General features: G+C 42.0%; 2 protein-coding genes across 3 annotated transcripts in view; one reads left to right on the top strand and one right to left on the bottom strand.

Annotated features, from left to right (window-relative positions):
• Dnah11 (dynein axonemal heavy chain 11) overlaps window positions 1-15803 on the top strand; it is a 292006-nt gene extending 276203 nt beyond the window's left edge. Inside the window, exons 76-83 of the mRNA XM_048339712.1 lie at window positions 493-684; window positions 3044-3163; window positions 8610-8852; window positions 11082-11264; window positions 11341-11456; window positions 13594-13706; window positions 14065-14205; window positions 15556-15803. Coding sequence (XP_048195669.1) covers window positions 493-684; window positions 3044-3163; window positions 8610-8852; window positions 11082-11264; window positions 11341-11456; window positions 13594-13706; window positions 14065-14205; window positions 15556-15803 — 1356 coding nt within the window. The remainder of the gene's footprint in view (window positions 1-492; window positions 685-3043; window positions 3164-8609; window positions 8853-11081; window positions 11265-11340; window positions 11457-13593; window positions 13707-14064; window positions 14206-15555) is intronic.
• The window catches only part of Cdca7l (cell division cycle associated 7 like), a 32758-nt gene continuing 29504 nt past the window's right edge, over window positions 15479-18732 (bottom strand). For both annotated transcript variants that reach the window (XM_048339715.1, XM_048339713.1), the window contains exons 8-10: window positions 18267-18416; window positions 17401-17537; window positions 15479-16829 (exon numbers count right to left, since the gene is read on the bottom strand). In XM_048339715.1, coding sequence (XP_048195672.1) covers window positions 16799-16829; window positions 17401-17537; window positions 18267-18416 — 318 coding nt within the window. In that variant the 3' untranslated portion in view covers window positions 15479-16798. The remainder of the gene's footprint in view (window positions 16830-17400; window positions 17538-18266; window positions 18417-18732) is intronic.

The following is an 18732-nucleotide window of genomic DNA, read 5'->3' as shown; positions in this document are numbered from 1 at the left end:
CTGAGGACCACAGTTCAAAGCCAGCTGATCAAGAAAATCAGTGAGACTCATCCCCAATTAACCACCAGAAAACTGGAACTGTGCCTCAAGTGGTAGAGTGCTATCCTTGAGCACAAAAGCTAAGAAAGTGCCTAGGCTCTGGGTTCAAGCCCTACAACTGACAAAAAAAAAAAAAAAAAGGAATAACAAATGCTAAAGCATAGTGATGTATAACCGGTAACCCTAGCACTCAGGAGTGAGGAAGATGACAAGTTTGATGTCAGCCTAGTCTACACAGCAGCTGTGTCCAAAACAGATCAAAAAAGCTAAATGAAAGTATTCCTTTTACATCACCTGACTGACAAATGCCAACTAGACAGTTCTATCATCTTATCGGATAGACAGCTCTTCTTAAAACCACAGTTCCCTCAAGTACTTTCTAAGATTGGAAAATTCAGACCCTCAGCCCTGAGAACCATCCAGATGCATAACCAAAGCTTTCTTTTCTCCCAGGATACACTTGAGATGTGTTCCAAGGAACAGGAATTTAAAAGCATCCTCTTTTCTCTGTGCTACTTCCATGCCTGTGTTGCGGGGAGGCTGAGGTTTGGTCCCCAGGGCTGGAGCCGAAGCTATCCTTTCAATACTGGGGACCTTTCCATCTGTGTCAATGTCCTGTACAACTACTTAGAGGCAAACCCCAGTGTAAGTACAAGTAGTTGGAGAACCCCTTGCAAGGGGCATAATGAATATGTCGGTGTTTGGGTGCTATCAAGATGGACCAGAATTTTTCAGTGGAAGCTGTTGTTCAAAATAGCTGACACCCCTCCACACACATCTTCTGCCAAGTGTGCAAATAAACTAGATCAAAGATTTGTCAGCAGTGGATGGGTGAACTTCATCAGCTAGGTCAAACCAGTCCTACATCAACAGCTTAGTGCAAAAAAATAATAATAATGTCCTTCATTATGTTAACAAAACAGTGGTTTACATGTGCATATATGCCAGATTCATTAGGCAGGTAATGAAGCATTTGCACAAATGTAATTACATACAGCAATCCTGACAGTTCATAACACTGCATTAATAATCACTACAATTAGTTCTGATGATGGAAGCAATTTACAGTGCGTCACACATATAAATAATGGTGCACTTCCTGCATATGTCATTATTATGTATTAAGGATGCCACCTTGTTGTGACTTTCTCGGTAATGTCCTCCCTGATTTGACGTTAAAAGGAGATGAATGATTTTCTGTCATAGCTAAAATGTGTTTTACAGATGGGGATAGGAATGCCTCATCAAGACCAGTTGGGTAAACTCCTATCAACCCAATGACTGAATTTCAGAAAGAAAGAACCATTGGTTCCTAAGGATTTTCTAGCGTAATCTTCACAGTCCTCCATCGAGTTAACTCTGAGATACATTTGTCCAAAACAACTAAGTATTGAGCTGTAGGCCACACTTTCTATAGAGGGCCTTTAATATCCCAGATCCATGTTTTTAAGGAAATGTGGTTGTTTGATGTTTTGTTGGTAGCTATTCCAGTGTTTCTCATCAGAATATGTTTTCGTGATGTGCAATAGCAATATGGTCTTCCAAAGAATAAATAAGTTATTTCCAAAACAAATGACTTTATGATTATCAATATCCTCTATAATTTTTAATATACAAATTAAAACTCCACACACTTGGAGCATGTTTTAGTAACTCTAACAACGTTGTTGTATTGATTACAGCACGTTTTGTTTGAAGTTCTGAACATAATCTTATTCTAATAGTTCTACATAGAAAAAGAAATAGATTTAATAGTTACTTTCAAGTCTTTTGTAACTGGTTCCCTAAGGCTGAGCCCAAGAATATAATCCTATTCCAGCCGAGTCCTGCACACACTTAAGGTAAAAATGGAGAAAGGGAGAAGTTGACATATGTGTTAAATCGTGATGGGTCCTGCTGCTTAGAAAATATCTGTACAAGACCAAGAGCAGGATTAGGAGAAAGAGAAATGATTACTGAAAGGAAGGCTACTACCTGATCATAATATTGAGGGAAATTCATGTTTGATTCTAAAATCCAAAGCAGATGTTAATTCAATGCAATCAGAAGAGAAAAGAGAATATAGAGAAGTCTGTTTCCCAGCCCATGTGGAGTGCTTGAGGAAAGCATGTTGCAGTCTAGTTACTTCTCTTTTAGATTTGAGGTTTGTTTATTCAAACTCCGACTTGCAGCAAGTACTTTTGAATGATTGAAGAAGCAATTTTACTTGTTCTGTCACATCAAACCTTGAGTGAAGGCTATAATTACATTCTTACTTGAGCTATTGGGAAGCAATAGGCTGCCCCAAGGGTGTGACGATTCCTGGAAAGCTTTATCACAAAATGGCATGTTTGGCAAACTGAGAGGAAGCTAAAGGGTAGCTAAAGGGGACTCCAAACTCTGCTAAGGTGATTTTAGAAAATGGCGATGCAGTGAGGTCTTGAGTTAAACAAGATGCATTAGCAATAGCACCTAGAACAGTCATTTGACCAATCAGACCAATAAAACCGAGTTCTTGCTCAGCCAGCATGCTTGTCCAAACTTTGGAAAGCAATAGAATTTGAAATCCATCTCAAATTTAAATTGCCTGGCCACTATTATCTGTTCCTGAGTCACATAATGAAAGCTCATATGAACTTAATACTAAAAATAGGGAGTACTTCAAAGGCCTCATGAGTCAACATTTTCTCAGGGCATTGAATGAGAGTTCCCAGCTTACCCTGTTCCAGAATTTACTCCTTTTCCTTTAAAATAAGTATGAAAAGTTCCACAGTGGTGAACTTTCATTGAATATATTAGGACCCACTGAAATTAATCCTCCTAGGATATTCTACATAGGAACTTCTCACACAATGTCTACATCTCTCTTGAGTGCCCCTGCAGACAAGGAAGGACTTTAGGTGTTGTTAGAGGTGTGTGTGTGTGTGTGTGTGTGTGTGTGTGTGTGTGTGTGTGTGTGTGTCTGGCCAAAGGGAGGCAGATGCTTTGGGCCTAAAAGTGAAGTTTTGCTTGCATTTCCCCCCAGGTGCCATGGGAGGACCTCCGCTACCTCTTTGGTGAGATCATGTATGGTGGCCATATCACAGATGCCTGGGATCGAAAACTGTGCCGGGTATATTTAGAAGAATTCATGAATCCATCTTTGGTGAGCCATTATAAAAACTAATCCCATTGAGAAAATTGTGGTAGGAACATTTAGAATTAGTTTCACTGTACAATTTTTAAATGTTAATGCCCCCTGCAAAAAAAAAAAAGTGCCTTCTAGTGCATCTTTATAGACCTTTGGTAACCTGTTAGAAATGCAGATTCTCAGGCCCTTTCTGAGATAGAGAATCAGAATTTGTACTTTCATTAGCTTCTTCCAGAAGATTTCTGCACATGCCATGTGACAAGGTATAGCCACTCTCTTGTGAACTGACTCACTCAAGGTGGATGATGTCTCTGTGAGCTATGCAGAACACATATTGTTCTCCATAGAGCAGAGTGAAACACAGAGGCCTGCTGATGGGCCTTAGGCTACTTGGTGTGTATGGGCAGTTCATGTTGTGATTGAAAGGCTCATTTCATTATAGTGCTCCTCTTTTCTTTTTTTTCCTTTAGTGATTTTTTTTTTTTTTGCCTGTTACAGAAGTCCTAAAATAGTTTAAATTTCGTACAGTAACACTGAGACACTAGGTCCCAAAATAATGCTCAAGAGGACATGATAGAAGTACTGAGATGGTGTGGACTTTTTAGCTTGAGTAAATCAGTCTACTATATGAACGTGTCAGAACATCACCGAACCCGATCCCCAACTGTGGGTGTATGTCTGTGTGTATGCACTCACACATGGGTATATGTACTGGTATTGGGGATTGAGCTCAGGGCCGGAGTGCTATCCCTTAGCATTTTCTCTCAAAACCAGCACTCTATCACTTGGGCCACAGCTCCACTTCAGGCTTTTTGCTTTTTAGATGGAGATAGTATCACAGATTTTCCTGCCCAGATTGATTTTGAACAAGGCTCTTCACATCTCAGCCTCCTGAGTAGCTAAGATTATAGGTGTGAGCTGCTGGTATCCAGCATGGATGGTTTTACTTTTAAGAACATTTTTATTCTCTAAGATTTGGGTTTTCCTCCATCTGTGAGGAGGGAATGTAAATTTTATCATTGCACTTTTCCCATTTCTTGTTGAATTTTCCCATTGTCTATAGAAACCATTTGCATTCTGGGCTATTTCTAATAAAATTAACTTAGATCTTATTTCTCATACCGAAGTAGCTCAGAGCGATGGCCAGCTCTTCCTCATGCTCACTAACCCACACGTGATGTTTAGATTCATGGCTACTTCTTGATTATTTTTTAGAAACCCTTTTAGACTCACTGTATAGATTTGACCACGTACTCTCCTCCCTTTTGAGAAATAATCATGTATTAGAAGACAGTGAAGAAGCAAAATAGACTTTCTTGCTCTGTGACCATTTTTTAGGCATTTCTTGTGATTCTGAGTGTCCTAATGTTCCTCAGTACTAATGAGCAGGACTTCATGTGTCAGAAAGCTACTTCCAACTTAACACAATAGAAAGTTACCCCTCAGAAGAGATCTAGGAGCAAGTTACCATGGAGATGGAAAAGATACACAGTCTGTGGATGATGGTAGAGGTCAGGGGGCAAAGTGGGAAGCTCTTGCAGATGTTATCGCCCCACCCCCACCCCCGGCTCCGACCTATGACTGTTGGGAGAAATACTGATGTCAATTCAGACACTCCATTAACCTTCACAAGTCTGAACTCCCATTCTAATAATTGTAAAATAAATATAGGTGGCGAAACCTGAGGGGCTTCACTGGTGTGTGTGAGCCCGTTAGAAAGGTAAGTACCTGACCTTCTATACAGATCAGGTGAGATTTTTCAGGATCAAAATGCTTTATTTGCAATCTGGCATCCTTATCTGACTAAGGGAAACTAATAGACTGACTTCATGTCAGAAGCTACAGATCTACTTATTTTATTCTCTGGCAAATGCTTGTGATTGTCGATATTATAACAAAGTGATCTAACAATTCAGCATGTCCAAGAAATATTTTTGCCCCATCTTCTGTTGTTAGTGTCTTTGCAAATTATTATTGGCTGCCCTGGACTTGATCAAAAGACAACTGATTAGTTGGCAAAGTTGTGTTCTTATTTTTAAAAAATCTTTCCAGTAATATTAAGATTGTTTTGTGGGTGGATTTTTGTGTATGTGTGCTAATATTGGGGCTTGAGCTCAGAGCCTGAACACTAACCCTCAGCTTTTTTGCCCAAGGATGGTGCTCAACCACTTGAACCATAGTCCCACTTCCAGCTTTTGCTGGTTAACTGGAGCCTCACAGATTTTACTGCCCGGGCTGACTTTAAACCATGATCCTCAAATCTCAGCTTCCTGAGTAGCTAGGATTGCAAGTGTGAGCCATCAGCACCCAGTTGAGTAATATCTTTTTATAAGGAAAAAAGGATAAGCTGCTTTGAGTTTGCACTCAAAAAGAGTTCTACAATGGCAATGTGCCTTAAAGAGTCTTTGAACAAAGGTAAAGACATAAGCATTTTCTCACCTGACACATGTACTTGGAAATGCTAAATAAGTAATACCTTAAAAATTACTTTCAGAAAACAAGGTATCAGGTGATCTTATTTCCCAAAAAGTGTCACATAGTCATCATATACTAGCAACTATTTTGGTGACAGGGTATCTCTAGAGCACAAGTCTCTATTTCCAAACTTCAGTTGTTTGACATTAAAGTAGGAATTTACAGTAAGACATTTCCCAGGTTTTGTTCTCCCTTCCAGAAAAACAAGATGTGCTTAAAATAACCACACCTGCCCCCCCAGGCCAGGAGATCCAAATTAATATGTGTAAAAACCTGCTTGGAACCTAGTTGTTTGCAGTCAGAAGCTCTGCTGATGAAAAGTTGTTTCATTTAATTAATTTTTGGTTTTGGAGAGGCAACTAGAAGTCTGGGACTTTTTGGCCACAACCTCTGCAGTAGCCTCATGAATTGCCTTCTGGGACACACATAGAACCCCCTACCCTTTGAGATTTGGAGATCATAAGCCAAAATGGCCCAAGGTTCAAATAGGACAGGAAACGTCCTGCACTTGAGAGTTCTTCCTAAGGGGGCAGGCAGGTTAGATAGACTATCTGGCAGCTATGTGTGCTGGACAGGAAAGACTCCTACTGCTTTATGTCATTCACAAGTCCGTGATGACAGCTTAGTGATTGTCCTCCAACTGCCCACATGCTCCAACACTTTAAGCTGAGTCTCAAGACAAAGAATGCTCATCATGGGCAGGATGCTGCTTATTCAGCTCTAGAAGGCCCATGCAGACCTATTTGACTTTTATGGAGCCTATGGCTCTGACAAGCAGCCACCATGAAATGGCAGGGATGCATATATCTGTGTATGTGTGTGTGCATGCAGAAAACTTTAAGTTATTTCTTAAAGTCATAAAATCACTAAGAATGGGAAGTGAACCAGATCTGCCTACCTGTTAAGTCTTAGACCCAATGTGAGTTTGCTGCTTTCCTTTATGTGGCTCATCACTCAACACATAGAAGCCCACTTCACATTTGTAAACAGACTGCTTACTTTCTTTCCAAAGGGTACAAGACCATTTCAGTCTCATCAGCATTACCAAGGATGCCCTCAGCCAGCCAGTGGCATTTTAATGTTTCCAAGTGGTTCATGTTTTCAATAGTTTTTTCCTTTGTCTCTTTCATTTGCAGGGCCCATTAGCTGCAGTGTGTGTGTGTGTGTGTGTGTGTGTGTGTGTGTGTGTGTGTGTGTGCATGCACACGCGCACATGCATGCACTTTTTTGCACAAGGCTAGTGTTCTACTACTTGAGTCATAGCTCCACTTCTGGTTTGGGGGATAGTTATTTGGAGATGAGTCTCAGACTTTCTTGCCTAGTCTGGCTCTGAACCACGATCCTCAGATCTCAGCCTACTCAGTAGTTTAGATTACAAGCATGAGCCACCAGCACCCAGCTAGTTGCAGCTTTTACAAGTTGTTTCACCTACTTACTGAGCACCAACAGAGAAGGACAAGTTCTTAAGAGAACGAAGTTCTATTGGGATATGCTTATTGCAATTATGAATTTTGCTATTCACATTTTTGCTCGTTTTTTTATTTTGGCTAATTTATCTTCCAGAGGCTAATAATGGTGAGTTTAATTCTCCCATACAGCTCTGTTTTGGCCATCTGGCCCCTGTGTTGGTAGGAGAGACATCACAAGCAGGATTCACATAGGTCTGTGAATGGGTTGAAATCTTTACTGTTTTCTTAAGAGGGGGATGCAAGTGTCCGTATCAACCAATTTTTTTCAAATGTTAATTGTTTGACATAGAAGTAGGATATTTTTTAGTCCACTGACACTGAAATATTGATAACTTTATAAAGTGATCAGCATGTGAATAATGAATAGAACTAAGCTCAAGGATATTGGTGGTAGGAAAGTTGCATTAGGTCCTTCCAAATTCATTGGGTCAAGACTTGTTTCTGGCAATATGAAGGATTAGAACCTTTGAAACTTGGAAATAACCCTGCTGTAAAAGTAGAAATGCTAACTCAAATATCAATAATGTTCTTTGAAATTCATGGACAGCCACTGAGTAGCTATGTTAAATCAAAGGGTTGCAAGGCAATCCTATTATAGACTGCATGTTTAAGAAAGAGGGAACCGCCACGTGGTGACTCAAACCTGTACTTAGAAGGCTATGCTTGCTACTCAGAAGGCTGAGACTTGACAGTTGTGGTTTGAAGTTAGACAGGCAGGAAAGTACATGAGACTCTTATCTCCAATAACTTACAAAAAAAAAAAAAAAGCCAGAAGTTGAGCTGTGTGGTGGAGTGGCTTAAGTGGTAGAGTGCTAGCCTTGAGTGAGAAAAGCTCAGGGACAGAACCCAGGCTTGTTCAAGCCCCTAGACTGGCAAAAAAAAAAAAAAAAAAAAAAAGAGGGAACCACCATGACTGAACCACGTGGCTGAGTATGTGGAAAACACACTTATTTTATCGCCTTTGCTCTGAGTTGCCTAAGAACTAGGTCCTAAGAAGCTTCCAAGGGGTGTTGTGGCATGCCAGAGATCAGTACATATTGAGCAGAGAAAACTCAGTCCCCAGGTGAGTGATGAGATATGGTACACCATGTACAGTAAAAAGCAAATCTCACTTCCTTAAAACTTAGAAAACCTAGGAAGAAAAGAGCTATACTACAAGATAAGTAAAAAAATAACATTCCCTTGTGCAGAGCTTGTGGTGACTGGGAAAATGAATTTCCTGGGAACTGAGACCAATGGGAGCAGGGAGGGGAATCTGAAACTATACCGTTGATTAGAAACTTGTAAGCATTTGAACCTGTTTACGGCAGAGATTCAAGTCCATGAATTCTTTGGTTATATGTTGAAAATTTATCTTCTAATGTTTAGAAGATTTGATATTGGAGCTCATACTGCCTTTAAGTGTCCCTTTATGGAGTACCTACCCTCTCTCCTTCAGCCTTAATGAAGTACATGGGTACAGTAAAGCTCACAGGCAACTGACCAGTGAACTAACTGACATTTCCTTGTGGCTGAAGATTGAAGATGAACTCATGCTGGCACCAGGATTTGCAGCCCCACCCTACCTAGACTACTCAGGCTACCACCAGTACATAGAAGAGATGCTGCCTCCTGAAAGTCCTGCACTGTACGGCCTCCATCCCAATGCTGAAATAGAGTTCCTGACGGTCACCTCCACCACGCTCTTCAGAACTCTGCTGGAGATGCAACCCAGGAATGCAGTCAGCAGTGATGACCTGGGGCAGTCTACAGAAGAAAAGGTACCTAGCGTCTTTCTGTTTCTAACCTGAGGTCTAAATCATACATGTAAAAGTGAACTAATTTTAACTGAGCAACTCAATGAATTTTTACATAAACAGTCATATAACCAACACCTTGGTCAAATTAAGAACATTTTTAGTAGTCCAAAAGGATATGCATGCTCATTACCAGCACGCATCTCCCTGTTCCTCAGAGGTAATGTTTACCTCCAACTACACAGAATAGTGCTTGTCCTAGTGTCAGCTTCATGTACCAGTGGTTTGTTTTGGTATCTATATGACCATGTAAGTCTTACTTTAAAAAAAAAAAAAAAAACTTTTTCTAAGATTCTCAGCCATATTGTCCTTCACCAACAAATGTCAACTCCTAAAGGCTCCAAGACTCATTTTTCTAAACACTGAAGTGGGATTGGCAGCTCACTGGGTGTCAACAGGACTGCCCAACTTCCTCAAGTAGCTTTATGTATTCCACTCCCACTAACAACATAAGTCTATTGTGCTCTACTTCCTTGAGGTTTCCTTAGAGCTAATGAGATTTCTTAACAGTTTTAAGTCTGCAGCCCTCTGCTGCGGAAATAGTATTGACATCTTTCACTTGTGCATGGAACTGGATGTTCTCACTGGTTACTTTTCACTCGGGTATACCAAGGCTTGAACTCAGGGCCTCATACTGTCACTTGGCTTTCTTGCTCCTGGCTGGTGCTCTACCACTTCAGTCATATTCCAGTCTGGCACATTACTGGCAAATTAGATGGAATCTTGAGAACTTTTCTACTTAGGACAGCTTTGAACCAGTCCTCTGAGTTGGCCTTTTAAGTAAGATTACAGGCATGAGCCACTGGTGCCTTGCCTGCTTGCTCTACTTTTAATTGAGTTGTCAGTCTTTTTCTTATGGATTTGTAACAACATTCAAGGTATGCATCCTTGGTTAGATAAATGAATTGCAAATATGTGGCCTGGCGTTCCAGCTCCTCAAATGGTTTTGTTTCTGCCATTTCATTGTGGTGCCTTTTGTATGTTACCTTGGGAGATTGGCATTTCTTTTTTTGAAGATTTTTAGTCTTGAATGATGGGAATGAAAAATGTTTTTTTTTATCTTTAGACTAAAATCTTGTTTCTTGGTAATTAAGTCTGAATGGCTGATTTTCTCCAAATAAATCAGCCTTATTGCACTCAAAATTATTAATCAGGATTTGATTGGCAAAGATTCAGGTTGTTCAAATCGAGCTTACTAAACATTAGATCTAATTATACTGCAGTCCCGGAGCTAGCCAAATTATTTCCTGTAGTTTTCTAATGATTTCTTGAAATAGAAGCAGAGAGGTGGATGGTGGACACCTCAGTCTGGTTTTGCACTTCTGTCTTTACAATAATAAGCAAGTAGACCATTGAGCAAAAAAAGGCAGAAAAAAATAAAGCAAAGATGCCTACCCCGAGAGCCAGGTAGATTATAAGTAACCAAGGCAACAGATGTTAACTACACATGAGGCAATAGGACTTTACAGAAGTCTCCAAGCCTGGAGTTGTACCAGGATCTGTTTCAGAGGTAATCTTAGGTGACTTGCCAAGGCCAGACAGCTAGAAAAGATCAATGAAGGAAAACAAATCCTGGCCAACTCCAAAGTGTTACCCAACTACTGCACTGTGTTTCACATTGTGTACCACTATTATAGATGGGACTAAGGTTTCAAGACCTGAAAATTTCCCCACCAGAATGCTGGTTTACAAACATCATGTCAGGATTACTAGCAGTAATTGGATAAAACAAAAAGAGGGAAAGCAGGCACATGTGGCTAGACTACTTTTTAATTTTTTTTTTTTTTGGTGGGGGGGCAGGGGTAGGTAGGAAATGGCTGGCATTCATACCTTTTAAGAACAGCAGGTGGGGCTGGGGATATAGCCTAGTGGCAAGAGTGCCTGCCTCGGATACACAAGGCCCTAGGTTCGATTCCCCAGCACCACATATACAGAAAACGGCCAGAAGCGGCGCTGTGGCTCAAGTGGCAGAGTGCTAGCCTTGAGCGGGAAGAAGCCAGGGACAGTGCTCAGGCCCCGAGTCCAAGGCCCAGGACTGGCCAAAAAAAAAAAAATAAATAACAGCAGGTGTCTTTCCAATGCATTAACAGGCATCTTTGAGTGTTGCAATTTATATAATTTCAAAAAGTATGGTATACAGTCATTTTGAGCAAAAACTAAAGAGAAATCTGTGTGTGCGTTAATGATTTTAAGGTTAAGAATATTTTGGATGACATTTTGGAGAAAATTCCAGAAGAATTCAACATGGCAGACATAATGCAAAAAAACTGCAACAGAAGCCCGTATGTTCTTGTTTGCTTCCAAGAATGTGAAAGGATGAATATTCTCATTCGTGAAATTCGTGTGTCACTTCAACAGTTAGACCTTGGCTTGAAGGTACATTTAGAATGGAACTAGAGGGGGCATCACCAACATTAAAAGGTACTAAAAGATCTTTTCTTCTCTATGCAAGGGGGAGCTGACATTATCTCCTGATGTGGAAGCCCAGCAGGCTGCATTGAGTTACAACAGGGTTCCAGACACTTGGAGCAAACTGGCTTACCCATCTACCTATGGCCTCGCACAGTGGTGAGCTACCCATCTTTGCTGCCACCACCATTATTAACATCAGTGCAGTTAGCCACTTTATTGGGTCTTCTAAAAGCCCCAAAGATCTGTCCAGCCCATAACTGGGCAAACCCTACTACCAATTTCATTTCAGTTTCCCAGGTACGTTGCCTCCCAGGGGTAAAAAAAAATCAGTTCAGAGCAAGATTCAAATCATGCCTATTATTTGCTCTTGGAATTATACCTCCATACACCAATTTCATTTGAGTTTCCCTCCCTGGTAGGTTGCTTCCGAAGGAGGTGGGGGAAATCAGTTCAAAGTTAGGAACAGAGAAGAATCTGCTTCTCCATTATTTGCTACTAGAAATAATACAGCCACAGTACTTTTTGTTTATAGTCAATAATTTTGCTTTAAGAGTGTATCACCTTCTTTGCTCGGCCTTGCTTTGCACATTTTGTTCTGGGCTTTCATCTCACCATAATATATACTATATATCAGAGCCAAAAGAGGCAGGCAACCTTCCCCTGCAGCGTCCTTCCAGATACACACATGTATACTCAGCCTACTGCTAGCGCCTATATGGGATTCAGAGACTTAGGACTGATTTCCCCCAGGCTGTCTGGTGCTCCAATTCTAGACTCCCAACACTGTTCTGAAATGTACCTATCATTTCTTCCCAAGTTTCTTTATAGCCTTGTTCTTGGAGTCTACTACTGTACATGTGTGTATTCCTTCAGAGGTATATCCCACTTGGACTTACGTGATGTTACAGATGTGAGGATCCATCTCAAAGCATATTGCTCTGAATACAGCCTCTCCCTGTGTTGTTGGGTCTGTTCATCTGTCTGAATTCTTAGTTTCTGCCTCCCGATTTTCTTCCTTGATTTTTTTCCCTGCCCAAGATTCATTTTTTTCTTCATGTCCCAAGTTAGAAAGCTGTTCATTGGATTTGCTGGTAGTGTTTTATGTCATATAGTCTGCCATCTTTACACCTGAACACTGGCTGGTTATAAAAGCAAATTCACATGGCTGGACTCCATCAGCATCACTCCACGCTGTCTCCAATTTGCATGCTTTCCTCCCTTTATAAATGGGTTGTTTTCCCTGGCCATCAAGGGCAGTTACCCTTACAAGTCTATGTTACAAGACATATTGTAATAGTTATTCTGTGATATGTCCCCTGGTTATACAGATTCAGATTTGACTTTGGAAAATCAGCTATTTGAAAGAATATAATGCTAGCCAGAGTACAGGCCTATATTGTTAGTAGAAACTTTCGCTGTGGTGCCCCAATCTTGAAGGTGAATTATTTTCATCTAGCTTTTTTCATAGCCTTGGCTAAAACACCTTAGGTAGCCATCTCTGACATTGGATGAGAGGTTCCTCATTCACCTAATTCCCTTGCAACTGAACCAAAGGTCTCAGAAAACCTCAGCAGTAGCCTAATGCCAGCTGTTATCTAACCATTTGATCCCTATCCCTGTCCTTTTAGCAGCTCTTAAATTACACTTCAAGGTGTCTATTTGCACATTTTACCGGAGTTGCCTCTTTTCCTTGGCCTCCAGGAGCCAGCTTCCTTGTAACTTATGGTATGTTATTCTCTACTCAATAATGAGAACTAGATGACAATGTGTACAAACACTAGTTTCTCAAAGCCCACCATGGATAGCAGAGGACTCTTAGTACCTTTTCCCTTCCCCCTTTGAGTGATTATCACAAGATCGCTACCAGACTATGTTCCCTCTACCTGGTCTCTCAAGGACCATCACAGCTTCCTTTCCACATCCTCAAGGATGTTCACAGCATCCGGACCACAAGGGGGCCCTTTTTGGACCAATTCATATGAAGATGACCTATACACTTATCACACAGCACCAGGAGGATGGAAATAGCTGGGTAGTTTTTCCTCTATATCCCCAGGGTGTCCTGTCCAGGTGGTTAACAGCTGTAAGCACTGCAGGTACAAAATATCAGCAGGGAACAAACTAGTTCTTTAAAGGGACAATGCCCAGTAAATCAACTGATGAAATGCTTATCTGGTATCAGGGCTGTGCCTCCTAACAGACCCAACCCTTCCCTACCTTTTCTGGGATCTTATTGGAAGACACCCATTTCACTAAAAAGCATGTTTATTGTTTCCCATCTTCTGTTAACCAGGTTTAATGACCTCCTCTTGCGCTGCCGAGAACTTGACACTTGGACACAAGACCTTGCCCTCCCAGCTGTAGTGTGGCTTTCTGGCTTCTTCAACCCTCAGTCCTTCTTAACAGGTGAAGTTGAAGCCTGAATCCTGGCAGAGCCACACCCTGATGCGAGTCCTGCCTTTCTTTTCCTTGGATGCTTTTGCATTTCTCTGCCCTGCTTGCCATTCTTAGGCAACTACTGGGAGGGAAGCAGAAATGGTGGGGGCAACAAGACAGAATATAGTGCAGGGGTGAGGTTCATCGAAGGGAGGGCCCAATAGTCTCTCATTTTTCCACTCTGCTAAGGTACTTGCAAGAGCAACTACAGACAAGTAGCTACAACTGTTGCAGTATACCTGGAGTGAAAGCTCAGGTTCTGCAGGCCTTAGTTTATAGTCCTGACATATATGTAGCTTTGTCAGTCATCTTCATTTCCCTCCCAAAGCGATCATGCAAACCATGGCTCGAAAAAATGAGTGGCCCCTGGACAGAATGTGCCTAACTGTTGATGTGACCAAAAAAACGAAGGAAGATTACGGCCACCCCCCAAGGGAAGGCGCATACCTCCACGGGCTCTTCATGGAAGGTGAGACATCCTAGGGTACACAGGTGACACCTCTGGGGGTGATGCTTGTTCCCCAGGATCCACTCACCTGATGCTGCCTACTTACTGCTTCTCGTTTCCTCCTCTTTAAGCCACTTACACGCCGAGATGTGGGTTCATGTGAGCCAGATTCTGAGGTATTTGTGTTGATTCTTCACATACTACAGATTGAGAATCTGTTAATGCCCTAGGATACCTCAAGACCTACATTGATTTCCCAATGAATCCAAGATTTTCTCTCTAAAAAACTATCAGTACATTTGCTCTAATATTTTCCACCAAACTTCTCCAATTGAAGATAGAGAAGACTGTTCTTGTTTGTATGGTCTCAGGGGACTGGAATGCAAAATATTCCAAATTTGACTATGCATTGATTCTTTAGGACACCTTGTCTTTGCCAAGATATATGCTTTGTACTTTAAAGTCTGTGCAAGAGATAATACTCTAATAAGAAAGTATTGGAGAACTCGCTTTCCTGTGTGCTAGGGCTGGAAGTCAGTGCTTCAAACTATTTTTCACCCATGGCTGGCAGTCTCCCTTAAGTCACACCTCTACTTCCATCTGGTTAATTGGAAATAAGAGTCTCAGGTATTAGTCTGCCCAGAGAGCCCTTGGCCTTCTGGTTTTTCTTTTTTTAAAAAAGGAGAATAGTGGGCTGGGAATATGGCCTAGTGGTAAAGTGCTCACCTCGTATACATGAAGCCCTGGGTTCAATTCCTCAGCACCACATATATAGAAAAAGCCAGAAGTGGTGCTGTGGCTCAAGTGGTAGAGTGATTTTTGCTTGAGCAAAAAGAAGCCAGGGACAGTGCTCAGGCCCTAAGCTCAAGGCCCAGGACTGGCAAAAAAAAAAAAAAAACAAGGGCTGGGGAAATGGCCTAGTGGCGAGAGAGCTTGCCTCGTATACATGAGGCCCTGGGTTCAATTCCCCAGCACCACATATACAGAAAACGGCCAGAAGTGGCGCTGTGGCTCAAGTGGCAGAGTGCTAGCCTTGAGCAAAAAGGAAGCCAGGGACAGTGCTCAGGCCCTGAGTCCAAGGCCCAGGACTGGCCATAAAAATAAATAAAAATAAATAAAATTTATTTTTTAAAAAAAACAAAACAAAAAAGGAGAATAGTGTTTGAATTTGTATAGCATCTTTTCATCAAAGTGTTTTTAGCCAAGGAGCAATGTCTATGCATAGAAGCAGCAAGTTAATCTCTCTCCAACCTCAATCACGTTCAGCTAGGTCAAGATACCACTGCCAAGTAAAGACATGACAAAACTGGTACATTTATTGCATCCAACAATTAGAACATCAGTACCAACATGCCTTGCAATTTCACTCAGGTGCCAGATGGGACACCCAGGCAGGAACCATCGTTGAAGCCCGCCTCAAGGAGTTAAGGTCTACGATGCCAGTCATCTTTGCCAAAGCCATACCCATGGAGAGACAAGAAACCAGACATACCTACGAATGCCCTGTGTACAAAACCAAAATGAGAGGCTCCACCTACATCTGGACTTTCAGACTGAAGAGCAAAGAGAAAGCTGCTAAATGGGTACTGGCAGGCGTGGCTCTGTTGCTTGAAGCGTGAGATGGCTCTGGTTGCTGGACTTGTATTCCTCCAGCCTCAGCTAGACCACAGTAAGAATGGTGCATTGTGGGGCCGCACTGCTCCCACAAACCTCAGTCTATTCTACTGAAAGGTATAAAAATTCCAGCTTCTGTAACTTTAACAATTTACATGTGCATTCTTTTTTTTCTTTGACATCATCCTTACAAAGTTGAAAGAGTAGCAAATATAGAGAAAACGCTTAGAAACCTGGCTGTATTTGTACTCATTCTTAGCTTTCCCTAATACTTCTCTGACATGCTATGATTCAAAGTAGTACAGTGTCTCACATTTCTACCAAAGTTACACTGGACATACTCATAACCTCAAGAGCAATACAACTTCGGGGGTGGGGGAAGAGAATTAGTTCTTATAGACACCCATCTTTTTAAATTAACCCTTACAATCTTTTAAAAGCAGCAGGCACTCTGAATCCTCCAGTGTCTGTAACGTGACAGTCCACTTCTGGTAAGTCTTAACAGTAACTCTCACATTCTGTGGTTAATTGCACTTTGTAATTTAGGGGAACATTCAGGATACATTTCCAAGGGTCCACAGCAGGATAAACTGTGGTCTGCGCTTTGTCATTCAAAATAAGGCAAACTGAAAGTAATGCAATTTGTTGAAATGGCTGGGAGAACAGGTGAATTACACAGTATCAAAGGTAAGAACTGCTTATACAGATTTCCTCTGTAACTTACCTGAACTTTTAACTCCACCCCATTTAAATTGTGCTTTTGAGTCACTGACAGATATGGCAACACAGTTCTGTACATATATGTATATATATAATAGATTCCTCTTCTATTTTCCTGAGAAATCTTTTTAAGCATATAACCTTTTTTTTTAAAGATAGTATTTAGAAACAGTAAAATATCTAAAATAACCTTCTGTATAAAAAAAGTGTAAGAAATCTTAGCCATCAACAGTTTGTATTCTTGGAGTACTCTGGTGAGTTGACTGGTTCTTTTTTCCTCTCACTTGTCTTCTACCAGCTGCTTTTGTAAGCTGGGGAAAAGATGAAAAGTGTTTTTAGGAAGTAATCACACAGAGGCAAACACAAAGCAGCATTCTCTAAGCTAGGGAACTTTGAGAACCTAATCTTCAGAATGTATACCCCTATCTCCTGATTCTGGATGCTTTTCAAAACCACCAAGCCTGCCCTCAGACCTTCTTCTCCACTCTGCCCTGTAGTGCGGTTGCAAATCCAAGTACAAAGACCATGGCAGCACTTCTCCCAGGCATCATTCACTCACTCCCTGACTTCAGGATTTATTATAGAAGTGACTTGCTGCCCATTCTCTGCTCATTATTGTTGTAGCTGCCTGCATTGCTTACAGTCTTAGCCTGCACTGTCTATTCTTTCCAGTTCTGTTTTTACCATAAAGAGGAAGTTGAAGTTTGTAGCAAATGAGGGCATTTTCTCCTAGGGAAATGAATAGGCCTGAGCTTCTCCAATGCAAACAGATACAGAATGGATGAACTCAAGGAGGTTTCCATAAACCAAGTACTACAGTAAGTGTCCCCACCCTGGACTTCGAGGGTCACAACCCCTAGTTTTAAGATGTTATAGATTTACCTCTCCAGATACTCTTTAACATTATTATAACCATAGAACTTAGCCAGGTGAATGAGGATTCCCGTGGCACAGCGGCCGTCGCGCCTCCGACAGTAACTGCAATTGCAGATCCCACGGCAGGGAGGGCACATCCAATCCTACACAAGAAAACAAGGGTGCACGTGTCTCCCACAGGCTCTCGGCCAGACCATGGATTCCAATCAAACCTGGCTTCACCTCTCCTCCAGTTTTCGTTATATAGCCCCTTCCGACCCATGCCACAGGGGACCCATAGCCTACGAGGTGACCTTCCTTCTCAAATGTGAAGCTGACATCCCCGCGTTATACAAGAAAACAGAAGTGTCCTTTTTAGACACAGCCATCAGCTGTATAGGATTAGTTCCAAAGCCTCTGTTACAAAACTATGGAGACTGTCAGGAGTTTTTAGACATTGGCAGTACCCCCTCTACGGCTTTGGAAGCTCAAGATTTGCTAATGATTGAAGTGTAAATTCCAGTACTGCTACCTGTGTGCACTGTTACATCACTGACAGTGGATCAGATTCTGTAAACTGGAGACAGTACCTGGACCTGTCCTACGGCTACTGCAGGAAAGGTTGAGAGCCCAGAGCCTGGAGCACTCTGTACTGCTGTACTCTCTTGGCCAACCCCTGGCCAAGAAAAAAAGCAATGGTAAACCCAAACTTTTCTCCCACCCTGTCTATCACTGAGCATGTTCTCTTCCAGAAAGAAAGTGCCATTTGTTACTTCTCTCAGAGTGGAAGATAGAGAAAGGGAAAGTGTGGCTGTCACTCTGCAGTACGGGTTACCCCCAACCCCTTATCCCCTTCATCAACTCACTATACCCAGAGCAAACACTATTCCTACCGGGTCCAGCAGTGCTTCCCGCACATCCTCCCCATAGCGGTTGCGCAGGCACGGCCCACAGAACTGTCCTCGCACGCCACAACAGTCCCGGTTCCGACACACTGTCTTGGTGTCAATGGTCTTCTGCCGGCACTGATGACACGTGTTACCCTGGGGCACAGGGGCCTGCCGTTACTATATTACCAAGTGCACAATGCAACCTACCTCCCTTACCCAGAACCACCTGCAGCCTAGGACAAAAGAGGGTGCCCTCCACTGGCAGCCCTTTAGTTCTAGGCTAGGGAAGTACATTTGGGGCAGATGAGGCTGAGCAGGAAGCTCAAAAGGAATGAAACCTCCAGGCTGATGGAGTGACCAGTACAAAGTCCAGGGCAGTGATGGCAGAACTCCATTCAGGTGTCAAGGAGGGGACAAGCCCTGGGCACCATCCATTCCAGACTGATGCTGGAGCCTTCAATGGAAATCC

This window comes from Perognathus longimembris, chromosome 2, assembly GCF_023159225.1.
Source record: "Perognathus longimembris pacificus isolate PPM17 chromosome 2, ASM2315922v1, whole genome shotgun sequence".
Taxonomy (NCBI): domain Eukaryota; kingdom Metazoa; phylum Chordata; class Mammalia; order Rodentia; family Heteromyidae; genus Perognathus; species Perognathus longimembris.
The sequence above is the reverse complement of the archived record's forward strand: the minus strand, read 5'-3'. Positions and strand labels throughout refer to the sequence as shown.